We start from the raw sequence: 17,403 nt of genomic DNA, 5'->3' as shown, positions 1-17,403 counted from the left end.
GGTGGATGAACGCAGTGCCCTTGTTTGGGTGTAGGGCCTGATCAGAGCCTGGAGGTACTGAGGTGCCGTTCCCCTCACAGCTCCGTAGGCAAGCACCATGGTCTTGTAGCGGATGCGAGCTTCAACTGGAAGCCAGTGGAGAGAGCGGAGGAGCGGGGTGACGTGAGAGAACTTGGGAAGGTTGAACACCAGACGGGCTGCGGCGTTCTGGATGAGTTGTAGGGGTTTAATGGCACAGACAGGGAGCCCAGCCAACAGCGAGTTGCAGTAATCCAGACGGGAGATGACAAGTGCCTGGATTAGGACCTGCGCCGCTTCCTGTGTGAGGCAGGGTCGTACTCTGCGGATGTTGTAGAGCATGAACCTACAGGAACGGGCCACCGCCTCGATGTTAGTTGAGAACGACAGGGTGTTGTCCAGGATCACGCCAAGGTTCTTAGCGCTCTGGGAGGAGGACACAGTGGAGTTGTCAACCGTGATGGCGAGATCATGGAACGGGCAGTCCTTCCCGGGAGGAAGAGCAGCTCCGTCTTGCCGAGGTTCAGCTTGAGGTGGTGATCCGTCATCCACACTGATATGTCTGCCAGACATGCAGAGATGCGATTCGCCACCTGGTCATCAGAAGGGGGAAAGGAGAAGATTAATTGTGTGTCGTCTGCATAGCAATGATAGGAGAGACCATGTGAGGTTATGACAGAGCCAAGTGACTTGGTGTATAGCGAGAATAGGAGATGGCCTAGAACAGAGCCCTGGGGACACCAGTGGTGAGAGCACGTGGTGAGGAGACGGATTCTCGCCACGCCACCTGGTAGGAGCGACCTGTCAGGTAGGACGCAATCCAAGCGTGGGCCGCGCCGGAGATGCCCAACTCGGAGAGGGTGGAGAGGAGGATCTGATGGTTCACAGTATCGAAGGCAGCCGATAGGTCTAGAAGGATGAGAGAGAGTTAGCTTTAGCAGTGCGGAGCGCCTCCGTGATACAGAGAAGAGCAGTCTCAGTTGAATGACTAGTCTTGAAACCTGACTGATTTGGATCAAGAAGGTCATTCTGAGTGAGATAGCGGGAGAGCTGGCCAAGGACGGCACGTTCAAGGGTTTTGGAGAGAAAAGAAAGAAGGGATACTGGTCTGTAGTTGTTGACATCGGAGGGATCGAGTGTAGGTTTTTTCAGAAGGGGTGCAACTCTCGCTCTCTTGAAGACGGAAGGGACGTAGCCAGCGGTCAGGGATGAGTTGATGAGCGAGGTGAGGTAAGGGAGAAGGTCTCCGGAAATGGTCTGGAGAAGAGCGGAGGGGATAGGGTCAAGCGGGCAGGTTGTTGGGCGGCCGGCCGTCACAAGACGCGAGATTTCATCTGGAGAGAGGGGGAGAAAGAGGTCAGAGCACAGGGTAGGGCAGTGTGAGCAGAACCAGCGGTGTCGTTTGACTTAGCAAACGAGGATCGGATGTCGTCGACCTTCTTTTCAAAATGGTTGACGAAGTCATCTGCAGAGAGGGAGGAGGGGGGGAGGGGGATTCAGGAGGGAGGAGAAGGTGGCAAAGAGCTTCCTAGGGTTAGAGGCAGATGCTTGGAATTTAGAGTGGTAGAAAGTGGCTTTAGCAGCAGCGACAGAAGAGGAAAATGTAGAGAGGATGGAGTGAAAGGATGCCAGGTCCGCAGGGAGGCGAGTTTTCCTCCATTTCCACTCGGCTGCCCGGAGCCCTGTTCTGTGAGCTCGCAATGAGCCACGGAGCGGGAGGGGAGGACCGAGCCGGCCTGGAGGATAGGGGACATAGAGAGTCAAAGGATGCAGAAAGGGAGGAGAGGAGGGTTGAGGAGGCAGAATCAGGAGATAGGTTGGAGAAGGTTTGAGCAGAGGGAAGAGATGATAGGATGGAAGAGGAGAGAGTAGCGGGGGAGAGAGAGCGAAGGTTGGGACGGCGCGATACCATCCGAGTAGGGGCAGTGTGGGAAGTGTTGGATGAGAGCAAGAGGGAAAAGGATACAAGGTAGTGGTCGGAGACTTGGAGGGGAGTTGCAATGAGGTTAGTGGAAGAACAGCATCTAGTAAAGATGAGGTCGAGCGTATTGCCTGCCTTGTGAGTAGGGGGGGAAGGTGAGGGAGAGGTCAAAAGAGGAGAGGAGTGGAAAGAAGGAGGCAGAGAGGAATGAGTCAAAGGTAGACGTGGGGAGGTTAAAGTCGCCCAGAACTGTGAGAGGTGAGCCGTCCTCAGGAAAGGAGCTTATCAAGGCATCAAGCTCATTGATGAACTCTCCGAGGAACCTGGAGGGCGATAAATGATAAGGATGTTAAGCTTGAAAGGGCTGGTAACTGTGACAGCATGGAATTCAAAGGAGGCGATAGACAGATGGGTAAGGGGAGAAAGAGAGAATGACCACTTGGGAGAGATGAGGATCCCGGTGCCACCACCCCGCTGACCAGAAGCTCTCTCTCTCTAATTACAATTTGTAATGTGGATGTTACACACACTGAGTCGTAAACATGATCACAGGAAATGTGATCATTTAATTGTTGAATGACATAGATACAACATAGTGACATTAATACGTCTGTTAAAAGATTAAGTTACATAATGTTGTTGTAGCCACCAATTGCTGCCGCTAGATTATAAAATAACTGGGAACATTCATAGGCAAATTGTAACTGTACACAGTGGCCAATTTATTAGGTACACCACAGTGAGTCACATGTAGGGCTGTTATGGTGACCGTACTACCGCCACACCGGCGGTTACGAGTCACGATGGAAGTAAAATTCCATGTGACTGTTTAGTCACGGTAATTAGGTTTCCAGCTCTAATGCTGCTTATGGTTATTAGTAGCCTACCAAACTTGCTAACTGCCTAGTCCTCTGCACTCTATTGTCCCTCTAATCACCCTGACATCAATGCATATGTAATTGAAAATCTAATCAAACACTTTATGAGAGCCATAGTTGCACATCTCATGTATAGCCTAGCACATAGGCCTATATGTTTTGCTAAGGTTTGTAATCACAGTAAAGTGGCCAAATAACTTCTTAAAATGAAGCGCATTAATCTGCTTTACAATGGGTTTAGAGCCTAACTGGCATACATGTACAGCACGTGAGTTTGAGGAATATCATTTTCACCATAAATGTTCAGCTTTTATAATAAAATAATTACATTTGTGGTCACTTTTGAGAATAGTGTTTTCCTGCTAATGTAACAATCCCGCTTATAGCCTACTGACGTGTGCGCATTGCTGCACTTATAATGGGAAGAAATAACTCAACAGTTTATCAACATTTTAGGCTAAACTTTCTTATCTGTTGCGTCAGGCTCATTGCTTTAAAACTGTTTTTTAAATTTGCGATCGATCGCATCTCACAACTGTCCCGGACCATGTTTGTAATATTTATTTATCGTACAAAATAGAATAGGTCAACTTTGGTACTATGGGAGATAGTAGAATTGACATAGGCTAATGCTTTTGCTGTTCGTTAGGCCTACTCATCTGTTTGGCTGACGAAAAGTAAATGTGGTCACTTCTTCCCATATCTTCAATATGCCCCTTGGAATTGGATAAGGATGTGCGCAGTTGTCTACCCAATGTGTCTGTCTTCACTTGTAGCCTGTGAGAAAGATCACGTGATGGAGAGTCATGTGAGTGAGAGGTCCTTCGGCACGCAGCAGGGAGAAAGGAATTATAATTATTACATTCTGCCCAAGGGCTCAATGGCCACCTGCCGCAAAAGTCATGGATTTTATTTAGGGGGCATAATGGCCACACAAAGGGGATGCAGCCGAGAAATTCGAGGCATTATCAAGAGCTTGTTGAATTTTGAATGAGAGACTGATGAAGTGTGTACAGCCTGTGCAAGAAACAAAGCAGAGCTCATGCCTTTCGTGCAACTTTTTTCAAATCCTCATTAGTCGCATCATGCAGCCTTAGACTGTATTACAAATCAAAACACATTTCCCAACATTTGTATCACAGCTAAAGTTACATTAATAACTCTAAATTAAGCATATAAGAGTACCTGTTTCTTTAACTGCTCAACACAGAATAGCCGCATGTGCACACTCCTTCAAATAATTTGTAGAAAAGCTATTTTAAGAAACTTGATTAAATAGTAACTCAGAATTTCAAAGAAGCATTTATGCAAGTACAAAATAGAGGGGGGCTTTGGCCTTCCTCACTTTAAACTGTATTATTGGGCTGCTAATCTGAACATTGTGTCTTTCTGGAGGGAAAGTTTACCTGCGATGAGACAGAAGGATATGCCTGCATGGCTTTTGATTGAGCAGGCCTCCTGTCAACGTTCCTCACTCCCTGCACTTGTTAATAGCCCATCATATGTGAAAAAATCCACTTATGACTCTAACCCAGTCATTTGTCATATGCTTAGGATCTGGAAACAGATTAGTTATTTTCTTAACATACCCACTGTATACATTGACAGCCCGATTTGCCTGAATCATGCTTTCCACCCCATATTGGATGATGTGGTGTTTTCACAGTGGAGGGAGAAGGGGCTCACAACAATTGGTAATCTATACATAGATGGTCAGTTAGCTTCATTTCAACAACTACAGGGAAAGTTCAACATGCCAACAACACATTTTTTCAGATACCTCCAAATCAGGAATTTCGTAAGGACACACATCCCACAGTGTGGCATGAAGCCAAATAGTCCAACATTAGACAGCTTGATCCTTGTCAAGCCCCATTCAAAAGGGTCGGTCTCTAGACTGTATGATGTGCTACAGGCCCACATAGAGGTATCCACAGACACCATTAAAAGGGCTTGGGAACAAGAACTTGGGTCAGAAATCTCAGATGAGGACTGGGTAGAAGCTCTCAGGAATATAAACCACAGTTCAGTGAATGCCAGACACAACCTTGTACAGTTTAAGGTGATACACAGGTTACATTACTCAAAAGTAAAACTACATAAAATATTCCCGGACACCTCACCACTGTGTGAGAGGTGCAAGCAGGATGAGGGGACGTTGACCCACTTATTCTGGACATGTCCTTAGTTACGGGTGATTTGGAGGTAAACCCAGGCCCTGCATGTCCCCAGGAACCCTCATTTGTTGACTTCTGTGATCGAAAAAGCCTTGGTTTCATGCATGTCAACAGCAGAAGCCTCCTCCCTAAGTTTGTTTTACTCACTGCTTTAGCACACTCTGCTAACCCTGATGTCCTTGCCGTGTCTGAATCCTGGCTCAGGAAGGCCACCAAAAATTCTGAGATTTCCCTACCCAACTACAACATCTTCCGTCAAGATAGAACTGCCAAAGGGGGAGGAGTTGCAGTCTACTGCAGAGATAGCCTGCAAAGTAATGTCATACTTTCCAGGTCCATAACCAAACAGTTCGAACTACTAATTTTGAAAATTACTCTCTCCAGAAATACGTCTCTCACTGTTGCCGCCTGCTACCGACCCCTCTCGGCTCCCAGCTGTGTCCTGGACACCATTTGTGAATTGATTGCCCCCCATCTAGCTTCAGAGTTTGTTCTGTTAGGTGACCTAAACTGGGATATGCTTAACACCCCGGCAGTCCTACAATCTAAGCTAGATGCCCTCAATCTCACACAAATCATCAAGGAACCCACCAGGTACAACCCTAAATCTGTAAACAAGGGCACCCTCATAGACGTCATCCTGACCAACTGGCCCTCCAAATACACCTCCGCTGTCTTCAACCAGGATCTCAGCGATCACTGCCTCATTGCCTGTATCCGCTACGGAGCCGCAGTCAAACGACCACCCCTCATCACTGTCAAACGCTCCCTAAAACACTTCTGTGAGCAGGCCTTTCTAATCGACCTGGCCCGGGTATCCTGGAAGGACATTGACCTCATCCCGTCAGTTGAGGATGCCTGGTCAATCTTTAAAAGTAACTTCCTCACCATTTTAGATAAGCATGCTCCGTTCAAAAAATGCAGAACTAAGAACAGATATAGCCCTTGGTTCACTCCAGACCTGACTGCCCTCGACCAGCACAAAAACATCCTGTGGCGGTCTGCAATAGCATCGAATAGTCCCCGCGATATGCAACTGTTCAGGGAAGTCAGGAACTAATACACACAGTCAGTGTGTGCCAGCTTCTTCAGGCAGAAGTTTGCATCCTGTAGCTCCAACTCCAAAAGGTTCTGGGACACTGAAGTCCATGGAGAACAAGAGCACCTCCTCCCAGCTGCCCACTGCACTGAGGCTAGGTAACACGGTCACCACCGATAAATCCATGATTATCGAAAACTTCAACAAGCATTTCTCAACGGCTGGCCATGTCTTCCGCCTGGCTACTCCAACCTCGGCCAACAGCTCCGCCCCCCCGCAGCTACTCGCCCAAGCCTCTCCAGGTTCTCCTTTACCCAAATCCAGATAGCAGATGTTCTGAAAGAGCTGCAAAACCTGGACCCGTACAAATCAGCTGGGCTTGACAATCTGGACCCTCTATTTCTGAAACTATCCGCCGCCATTGTCGCAACCCCTATTACCAGCCTGTTCAACCTCTCTTTCATATCGTCTGAGATCCCCAAGGATTGAAAGCTGCCGCAGTCATCCCCCTCTTCAAAGGGGGAGACACCCTGGACCCAAACTGTTACAGACCTATATCCATCCTGCCCTGCCTATCTAAGGTCTTCGAAAGCCAAGTCAACAAACAGGTCACTGACCATCTCGAATCCCACCGTACCTTCTCCGCTGTGCAATCTGGTTTCCGAGCCGGTCACGGGTGCACCTCAGCCACGCTCAAGGTACTAAACGATATCATAACCGCCATCGATAAAAGACAGTACTGTGCAGCCGTCTTCATCGACCTTGCCAAGGCTTTCGACTCTGTCAATCACCATATTCTTATCGGCAGACTCAGTAGCCTCGGTTTTTCGGATGACTGCCTTGCCTGGTTCACCAATTACTTTGCAGACAGAGTTCAGTGTGTCAAATCGGAGGGCATGCTGTCCGGTCCTCTGGCAGTCTCTATGGGGGTGCCACAGGGTTCAATCCTCGGGCCGACTCTTTTCTCTGTATATATCAATGATGTTGCTCTTGCTGCGGGCGATTCCCTGATCCACCTCTATGCAGACGACACCATTCTATATACTTCCGGCCCATCCTTGGACACTGTGCTATCTAACCTCCAAACGAGCTTCAATGCCATACAACACTCCTTCCGTGGCCTCCAACTGCTCTTAAACGCTAGTAAAACCAAATGCATGCTTTTCAACCATTCTCTGCCTGCACCCGCACGCCTGACCAGCATCACCACCCTGGATGGTTCCGACCTTGAATATGTGGACATCTATAAGTACCTAGGTGTCTGGCTAGACTGTAAACTCTCCTTCCAGACTCATATCAAACATCTCCAATCGAAAATCAAATCAAGAGTCGGCTTTCTATTCCGCAACAAAGCCTCCTTCACTCACGCCACCAAACTTACCCTAGTAAAACTGACTATCCTACCGATCCTCGACTTTGGCGATGTCATCTACAAAATTGCTTCCAACACTCTACTCAGCAAACTGGATGCAGTTTATCACAGTGCCATCCGTTTTGTCACTAAAGCACCTTATACCACCCACCACTGCTCTAGTCGGCTGGCCCTCGCTACATATTCGTCGCCAGACCCACTGGCTCCAGGTCATCTACAAGTCCATGCTAGGTAAAGCTCCGCCTTATCTCAGTTCACTGGTCACGATGGTAACACCCATCCGTAGCACGTGCTCCAGCAGGTGTATCTCACTGATCATCCCTAAAGCCAACACCTAATTTGGCCGCCTTTCGTTCCAGTTCTCTGCTGCCTGTGATTGGAACGAATTGCAAAAATCGCTGAAGTTGGAGACTTTTATCTCCCTCACCAACTTCAAACATCTGCTATCTGAGCAGCTAACCGATCGCTGCAGCTAGTCTAGTCTATCAGTAAATAGCTCACCCATTTTTACCTACCTCATCCCCATACTGTTTTTATTTATTTACTTTTCTGCTCTTTTGCACACCAATATCTCTACCTGTACATGACCATCTGATCATTTATCACTCCAGTGTTAATCTGCAAAATTGTAATTATTCGCCTACCTCCTGCCTTTTGCACACATTGTATATAGACTCCCCTTTTTTTTTTTTTTTTCCTTACTCTGTTATTGACTTGTTAACTGTTTACTCCATGTGTAACTCTGTGTTGTCTGTTCACACTGCTATGCTTTATCTTGGCCAGGTCGCAGTTGCAAATGAGAACTTGTTCTCAACTAGCCTACCTGGTTAAATAAAGGTTAAATAAAAAATAAAAATAAAAAACATGTTTACTGGGCTCTAATTTTTGAATACTTATCTAGAGCCTTTGATAGAGTTCTAGCCCCAGACCCATTGACCGCTCTGTTTGGTACAGTTGATCGGAATAACCACAAAGGGAAAGCTGTCTCTCTTTGTACTCTATTAGCCAAAAGGCTCATATTGCAATTTTGGAAACTGGAGACTGTACCTACCTTTTGAAATGTGGTTACATATGGAAAAGATTCGATACAATACCTCCAATAGAATTCCAATGTTTTACAAAATATGGCAGCCGATACTGGATAAATGGTCTAGTCCCGCTTCATAACTGGGTTGACGATCTGCTGCTACTCTGTGCTGTACTCCACTCAATATTTATTTTTGGCTTAACTACACTGCTTGTAATGACTATATGCTGTCTTCTTATACATGTACCACCTAATAGGATTTTGTTTTATTTTGTGTATCTGTGAGTTAAGTTTTTTGTTTTGTCCTCTAAATTGGCTATCCCATTCAACAGTACAATGAATGTCATTGTTAGTATTGCTGTCTTTTTTATTAGATTTTTTATTGTAAAATAATAAACATATTATAAAATAAATAAATAATAATTTGTAGAAAACTTTCAACCTTTCGTCTCTCCCGAGCCCGTACAGGAGTTGTAGCGATGAGACAAGATAGTAGCTATTAAAAAACAATTGGATACCATGAAATTGGGGAGAAAACCGGGTAGAACATTTTTTTATAAAAACAACACATTCTTCATACTATAAAATATTATAAAATAATGCCACTGAATTCTAAGCTAATATTGTCTGCTAAACGAACTAGTGTAGCCCTCAGCCATATTGCATAGCCAGATCTGGGCCTTATATAAGGACAATGCAGAGTATGCTATTATGTTCTTTTGAAATTTACTATATTTTCTTCATATCATGTTTCTTTAGACCAGTTAAAAATGAATAATGGATTTATTGTGATGCTGTAGGCTAAATTACATGGATTTATTAAAATGTAGATTTTCCAAAGGTCTGCACCAGTGGTTTGTAGGCTATACAGGAGATGCTAAATGTGTTTATGTTAAACAACAGTCAATTACCTTGAGACCGGCAGTTATTTGTTTGACAATCACCGGCTGACAAAATTTCATGACCGCCACAGCCCTAGTCACATGACAGTGGCTTGCTATATTAAGCAGGCAGACAGGCACCGAGGTATTCACTTACTGTTCGATTGAACATTAGAATGGGAAAAACGAGTGACCAAAGCGACTTTGAGCGTGGTATGATTATTGGTGCCAGGCGCTCCGGTTTCAGTATCTTAGAAACTGCCAGTTTCCTGGGCATTCCACGCACGACCAGTATCTAGAGTTTACCGAGAATGGTGCAACAAACAAAAAAATCAAGTCAGTGGCAGTCCTCTGGGCGAAAACAGCTCATTGATGAGAGGTTGAAGGAGAATGGCAAGAATCGTGCAAGCCAACAGGCGGGCCACAAACAGGCAAATAATGGTGCAGTACAACCGTGGTGTACAGAACGGCATCTTGGAACGCACAACTCATCAGTCCTTGTGATGGATGAGCTATTGCAGCAGTTGACCACACCAGGTTCTATTCTTATCAGCTAAAAACAAGAAGCGGCTCCAGTAGACACGCATTCAACCAACAGTGGGGTCAGGATTTGGCATATGCACTCCACGGCCCAATCCTGTCTGGTGTTAACGGTACAGGCTGGTGACGGTGGTTTAATGGTTTGGGGAATGTTTTCCTGACACACATTTAGGTCCATTGTTACCAATTGAGCAATGTTTGTACGACCCAAAGAATTCAGGCTGTTCTGGAGGCAAAGGAGGGTCTGACCCATTACTAGATTGGTGTACCTAATAAACTGGCTAATCAGTGTATATAGCTGCTACTTCAAAACATACTTAAGTGAAAATGTAATTAATTAATTGACTATGTTTTACTGTAATAAAACCTTTATAATATAATGAATGCATTTACATTGGAATTCATAGGCGGTGTATAGTTTACCTACAGTATGTATATATTATTATTATTATTTTTAAGAGAATGTTGTCACAGAACTCCTGTTTTTGGCACAGATCTCAGCACTGAGAGGTGATGTTCAGATGGAGGACAGTGGCAGAGCGGATGTCCATACAAGTGATACCAGTGACGGAGGTGAGGGTGAAACGCCAAACTCAGGATTGTGGCTTTAACTTAGTGATGAGTCTTTCAAATCAAACTCTGTTCAGAGAGTCATGGTGCTTTCCTCGGGTCCCCAAACCGCACTATTTACCAGTGGACAGTCTTAGTGACCACAAATAGAACAGGAAGACCAGGCCATGAACAGTGTTTGCACATTAGACACACAGAGAGAAGGGCACAGCCCAGTCCGCATACACCACGCTGACCTGTGTGTATGTGCCTCCATGACGCCACACACACCACCCAGTCAGCACACACGTGTCATGTACATGAGCGTGTTTCAATGAACTAAACAGACGATACCCACTCACTACACAGATGTCAGCAAGTCGCATGCTATACAGGATACACACTGCACCGGTGTAAGGAGAGGGAGTCTGTATCAGGGTGGGAAATGTACTTTTTTTTTACCAGCCAAAATATTTTGTTTATCCATAATTGCACAAAAAACAGATGAGCATGCGTTCTAATAATAATAATACAAAAATAATATATATATATATTACTAGTAATATAGTATATCACTTGCTTAATTTCATTTCATTTTTGTGACCTGCGTCTTTTAACCAATGTACAGTATTTAGATCCAAAGAAACAGATCAAATGTTCTACAGCAGAACATCAATAATCAACAAAGTGTACTGTCGACACTGTAATGTCGTCTTAGCAGCAGACAGTTGCAGCAAACTCAAACTAACATTGAAAAACAACTTAGCTTGTGAACAAAACGATGTAACTGGCCAAGAAACACGAGGACAAAGTCACACTTTATGAGTCTTTCTTGTCTATTCGACCAACTTCTACATCTGGGCTTTGGATGAAAAAATACTTTTTCCAAATGCTCCGCCAACGTGTCTGGTGAAATATACATTCTTACCCGCCAATGACAAAATCTACCCGCATTTGGCGTGTGTTCATTTCCAACCATGGTCTGTATGAGAGAGATTAATAAGGCAGAGGAGGGAGGTAGGGAGAGGAAGGGAGAGAGCGAGCGGTGGTTGGCCTCACATTCAGTTGGCCTGAGACCCCTTCTAAGAACCAGTCGAGATGATGAAAAAGATGAAGACACTGTCTTACGATGCTAAGTGTGTGGAATGTGTGTGTCTGGGGTTTGCGTGTGTGCTTCTGGGGGAAAAGGTCCTGTCTGGTGTGTGTCTAGATGCCTCCTTCAGTAAATACAGCTTCATGGAGCAAGTCTTGGATGACCTAATATGACTTGGCATAAAATAATTGCCATACACACACACACACACACACTAGACAGATGAGGTGTTGGACATGGTGTGAGTGTGTGTCAGAGCTTTGGTGGCCTCCGTCTAGAAGCTGTCCATATTTACTGTCTCTCACTCTGTATGTCACAGTGACTCTGTGAAAGACTAAGTAAAGCTACACAGCTGCTCGGATACAGCAGCGTGTCTTTTACTTCAACATCCTGATATCAATTCCAACTGTTTCTCTCTTCCTGTAATTAGTTTAATTTACCAAGCCTTTTTGGGACACACACACACACACACAGAAAGCCCTTTGTGAAAACATCAGGGGTGTAGGTGAGAGGTTAGGTTGGAACTCATTCCCTCTCTCTTCTGGGTGGGCTGCGGTGGTGCAGCCACACACACACACACACACACACACACACATCGCCTCAGACACACGCTGCCTCTCTCTCTCTCTTGTTTCTGGTAACCGTGGTGACGGCAGGCTTGATATCGATGCATACTTAGAGAGACAGGACAGGAAGTCTTATCTCAGTATCGACCTCACCCCTCAGCAGCCCCAGCCAGACTGGAAGGAAGCACTATAGATCTATAGACCTGTACATAACAACCACTCTCTACCATTTTTTTCCCCCCTGTTGCTTTAGCTCCGCTGCTCTAGACTTCTTAGTTCCTGCAGAACATTAGTTCTAGAAGTCATGCAGTGATTCCAGCATATTTAGTGGAGAGGTCACCTGTCTCTTCTTGTGACCAATCACTGCTTAGGGTGTTAATGGGTGTCGTTAAGTGTCTTTCTCCTCTTCTGCAGGTCTAGGCAGGGCGCTAGTAGAAGACCTTACACTGGTGGTTAGAGTAAGTATACTTTTCTGCTTTTCTTTTCAAATGAAATTACCTGGTACATCAATGAGTTTGGTGTGGATCTGTTTTTGTGTGTGTGTGTGTGTACGTGTGTGATTTTGTGAGGCTGGTGAGAGTTAATGTGTGCGCACAATGCTTGCTCTTTCTCTGGGGAAGCTTTTTGCCTTATTGTGTGTGTTTTGTTAAGACCATTCTGAGCAGTGCTTTGCTAATGGACTGCCCACATGCATTCACCTCATCCTCTGCTCATAGGTGTGTGCGTGCATGGTTATCTGATTAATTTGAATCAAAACGGGGACCATCGTGCTCTCCAAGAAGCTGGGCTGGTGCGCAACACCCACAAATTCAGAACAACATAAGGCGTAATGGGTCCGCACTCTAAAAGATGTCGAATATAGCTTACTTCATTTTGTATTTTCTTTGGTATTCTTTTCACTGCATCAGGGATAGCAGACGTTAGGAATAGGAGACGTTTTGGCGCTGCAGCCTTCTTCAGTGTGTAGGTGCAATTTAATATAAAAACCAGCAGGTGCTTCTAATCACGATTGGTCTACCTGTATATAAGTTAGTCACAAAGAAATACATAATTAAAATGGTATGCGAGCGGCCACGGAGGGCAATTCATGAATCAATTGACTTACGCGTCTGCTCACTTGGACACATTATCTCAATTCATGAGATCGCTTTCCAGAAAAGCCACATCCCTGATTGGCAGATGAGTGGCAACCCTGATTAGAAGCACCTGCTGCTCATCTGTTCTTCCCTACAAATGCTGTTTCTTATGGCTTCCCCTCACGGGTGCCCATACCTTGGTTGGGTCTGAGTTATGGAACCCAGGGGTGAATTGGGGGCGTTGGTCTGCCTAGGCTGAGGCATGCCCTTGCTCAACCATGTTGCTATGCGCTCTGTCGCTGACTAAGGGAGGCAACTTGAAGGGAGAGGGCGGCCCGTTCAGTGGGCACTCCCTGCCGCCTTGGCCTGCCTCAGTCAAGCACCGTTTACCTCTCTTCAGACTTGGTCGATGAGCCGGTCTTATGTTGATGGGATCAGACTAGTGTAACAGTGCTGCATAGCCTGACTCGTTAAGCTGACTCGTTAAGGCAGGTATCTTAACGGTTAAGAGCGTTGGGCCAGTAACCAAAAGGTTGCTGGTTCTATAATCCCTGAGCTGACTAAGTGGAAAATCTGTTGATGTGCCCTTGAGGAAGGCATACGTCGCGCTCAGTTACTTGGTTATTCTAAATGCTGTGGTCAGAGAGGTTCTCTAGGAATGTATCACGTGCTTTACCTCCCTCATTGGTTGTACGTTACTGGTATTCATTGCTGATTCCTCCCTGTAGCTCACTGGTCCCTATGAGGTGCTTACTGATACAGGTTATGGACTCGGTATGCGATTGGCAATCATGCTATTATCCCACACACAGTCTCTGTGGTTCATATGAACTCCAAGAAGTTGGTCTCCTGCTCAAGGTATTTTGTTCCTGGGAATTAGATTAAATTAAAAAATTTTTTTTTTTTTTAATTATTATTATTATTATTTTTTGACCTGTCAAGTCAGTTAAGAACAAATTCTTATTTTTAATGACAGCCTAGGAACAGTGTCTCTGTACTTTGCTCCATTCATCTTTCCCTCGATTCTGATTAGTCTACCAGTCCCTACCACCGAACCCCCCCCCAGAATGAAGCTGCCACCACCATGCTTCACCGTAGGGATGGTGCCAGGATTCTTCCAGACATGACACTTGGCATCAGGCCAAAGAGTTCAATCTTGGTTTCATCAGGCCAGAGAATCTTGTTTCTCTTGGTCTGAGAGTTCTTTAGATGCCTTTTGGCAAACACAAAGTGGGCTGTCGTGCCTTTTACTGAGGAGTGGCTTCCGTCAGGTTCTTGGTCACCTCCCTGACCAAGGCCCTTCTCCCCTGATTGTTCAGTTTGGCCGGGCGGCCAGCTCTAGGAAACATTTCTGAAAACCTGTTTTCGCTTTGTCATTAAAGGGTATTGTGTGTAGATTAATGAGGGGAAAAAATATTTAATCCATTTCAGAATAAGGCTGTAACGTAATAAAATGTGGGAAAGGGGAATACTTTCCGAATGCAGTGTATATGGCCGCTACTTCAGCGTGTTATGTGGAAATTGATGGGGCGATTCCGGGGGCTCTTCTCCTCGCGGTGCGGTTTTAACAGGTGTGCACCGTCTCAGGCCGGTTTTCTATTGCGCCCACTTGGGATTTGGATGTGCCGTGTGAGGCCCCCTTTGAACTGATGATGTCTGGGGATCTGAAGATCCTGTCATACAAGATTGCCCTACTCGTGGCTTTGGCCTTGGCTAAAGGCGTTGGAGATCCACGTGTTTTCCGTTCAACCCGTCCTATACGAATTTCGCCTTTGGCGAAGGGGACGTTTCATCCTAATGCAACATTTGCCCGCAAGGTCATGACTATGTCCTACAGGTCTCTAGCTCTTTAGCTTTTTCCCCTTTTCACCTCCTTCGTTTGCTTCTGAGGAGCAGTGGAGGTTACATGCCATGTCCAGGATGAACGTTACGCATGTACATTGAGCGGTCCAGGGGTGTCCATTTGTGTGACCAACTTTTTGTCTGTTTTGCTAATCCTGCTTGTGGTAGAGTGCTTTCTAAGCAGTGTCTCTCCCACTGGATTGTGGAGGCTATTGCTCTGGCATAAGGCAGGAATTACTGATTGTAATGACTGAGAAAGTTACAGATGCACAAATCATACCCCAATACATGCTAACCTCTCACAATTAAAATAACAGGGGGGGTGGGTTAACATTTTTTGTGCGTCTAACTTCCTCACTAGAATCACGTCTGACAAGGTCAATGAACACCGTGCCTCACTGGAACATTAGAATCATTATTCACGATTCATTCAGGACTATCCGTAATCATGGTAGCATTCACATTAATGTCGAGGTGTCTTATTTACAATAAATGTGACTCCAAAATGACACTCTACACTATTTACCATTAATTTATATTGGGCACAAAATAATCTGAAACACAACCTAAACAAACAGCAAATGCATCCAACAAGTTTGTAGAGTCACAAGCTTAACGTAGTCATTGTGTGCTAGGAATATGGGACCAATTACTAAACTTTTGACTTTTTTAATACACATGTAAGTGAATTTGCCAATGGTCCCCTAAAATGGGGGGACTATGTACAAAAAATGCTGTAACGTCTAAACGGTTCAACCGATATGTACCCTCAAATTAAACTATCGATATTGTATAATTTCAAATCCAAATAGGTTCTTGAAGAGCAGCTTGTTCTCTCTCTGGATGATGATGAGGAACTTCCAACATTACAAACAGGTAAGATATATTTATCTGTTTATCTCTCTCTATCTCAATTTAATTTCTATTTAAAGGGCTTTATTGGCATGGGAAACATATGTTTACGTTGCCCAAGCAAGCGAAATAAACAGTAAACATTACACTCACATAAATTCCAAAATAATAAAGACCTTTCAAGTGTCATATTATGTCTATATACAGTGTTGTAACGATGTGCAAATAGTTAATGTACAAAATGGAAAATAAATAAACAGGGGTTGTATTTACAATTGTGTTTGTTCTTCACTGGTTGCCCTTTTCTTGTGGCGACAGGTCACATCTTGCTGCTGTGGTATTTCACCCAACAGATAGTTTATCAATTTTGATTTGTTTTTGAATTCTTTGGGGGTCTGTGTAATCTGAGGGAAATATGTGTCTCTAATATGGTCATACATTTGGAAGGAGGTTAGGAAGTGCAACTCTGTTTCCACCTCATTTTCTGGGTAGTGTGCACATTTTTGTGTTTATTTCATATTATTGAACCTTTATTTTACTTGGCAAGTCAGTTAAGAACAAATTCTTATTTACAATGACGGCCTATACCTGCCAGACCAAGACAACGTTGGGCCTATTGTGCGCTGCCCTATGAGACTCCCAATCACAGCCGGTTGTGATACAGCCTGGATTTGAACCAGGGTGTCTGTTGTGATGCCTCTAGCACTTAGATGCAGTGCCTTAGACCGCTGCCCGGAACCCTGTCTTCTCTTGAGAGCCAGGTCTGCCTACAGCAGCCTTTCTCAATAGCGAAGCTATGCTCACGGAGTCTGTACATAGTCTAAGCTTTCCTTCATTTTGGGTCAGTCACAGTGGTCAGGTATTCTGCCACTGTGTACTCTCTGTTTAGGGCCAAATAGTATTCTAGTTTGCTCTGTTTTTTTTGTTAATTACTTGACACATTGGAAATAATTATCTTTTTTTCTCATGATTTGGTTGGGTCTAATTGTGTTGTTGTCTTAGGGCTCTGTGGGGTGTGTTTGTGAACAGAGCCCCAGGACCAGCTTGCTTAAGGGACTCTTCTCCAGGTTCATCTCTTCATCAGGCTTTGTTATGAAAGTTTGAGACTTCCTTTTAGGTGGTTGTAGAATGTAATGGCTCTTTTCCGGATCTTGATAATTAGTGGTTATTTGGCTTAATTCTGCTCTGCATGCATTATTTGGTGTTTTATGTTGTACACTGAGGATATTTTTTTCCAGAATTCTGCATGCAGAGTCTGTTCGTTGTTTCTCCCATTTTGTGATTTATTGGTTGGTGAGCGGACCCCAGACCTCTCAACCATAAAGGGCAAAGGGTTCTATAACTGATTCAAGTATTTTTAGCCAGATCCTAATTAGCATATCACATTTTATGTTCCTTTTGATGGCATTGAAGGCCTTCTTGCCTTGTCTCTCAGATCCTTCACAGCTTTGTGGAAGTTATCTGTGGCGCTGATGTTTAGGCCGTTTAGTTTTTTTGTGTGTAGATGTCATTTGTATTTGTGGTCCTGGCAACTAGACCTTTTTTGGAACACCATTATTTTTGTTTTACTCA

General features: G+C 44.7%; 1 protein-coding gene across 1 annotated transcript in view; it reads left to right on the top strand.

Moving 5' to 3' along the window:
• Positions 1-17,403, top strand: part of LOC115101101 (rho guanine nucleotide exchange factor 28-like) — a 128,861-nt gene that overhangs the window by 27,942 nt on the left and 83,516 nt on the right. The window contains exons 7-9 of the mRNA XM_029620296.2: positions 10,348-10,426; positions 12,476-12,519; positions 15,792-15,855. Of these exons, the coding sequence (XP_029476156.2) occupies positions 10,348-10,426; positions 12,476-12,519; positions 15,792-15,855 (187 nt within the window). The remainder of the gene's footprint in view (positions 1-10,347; positions 10,427-12,475; positions 12,520-15,791; positions 15,856-17,403) is intronic.

Source organism: Oncorhynchus nerka, linkage group LG19, assembly GCF_034236695.1.
Source record: "Oncorhynchus nerka isolate Pitt River linkage group LG19, Oner_Uvic_2.0, whole genome shotgun sequence".
NCBI lineage: Eukaryota > Metazoa > Chordata > Actinopteri > Salmoniformes > Salmonidae > Oncorhynchus > Oncorhynchus nerka.
This window is presented reverse-complemented; position numbering and strand designations above follow the sequence as displayed.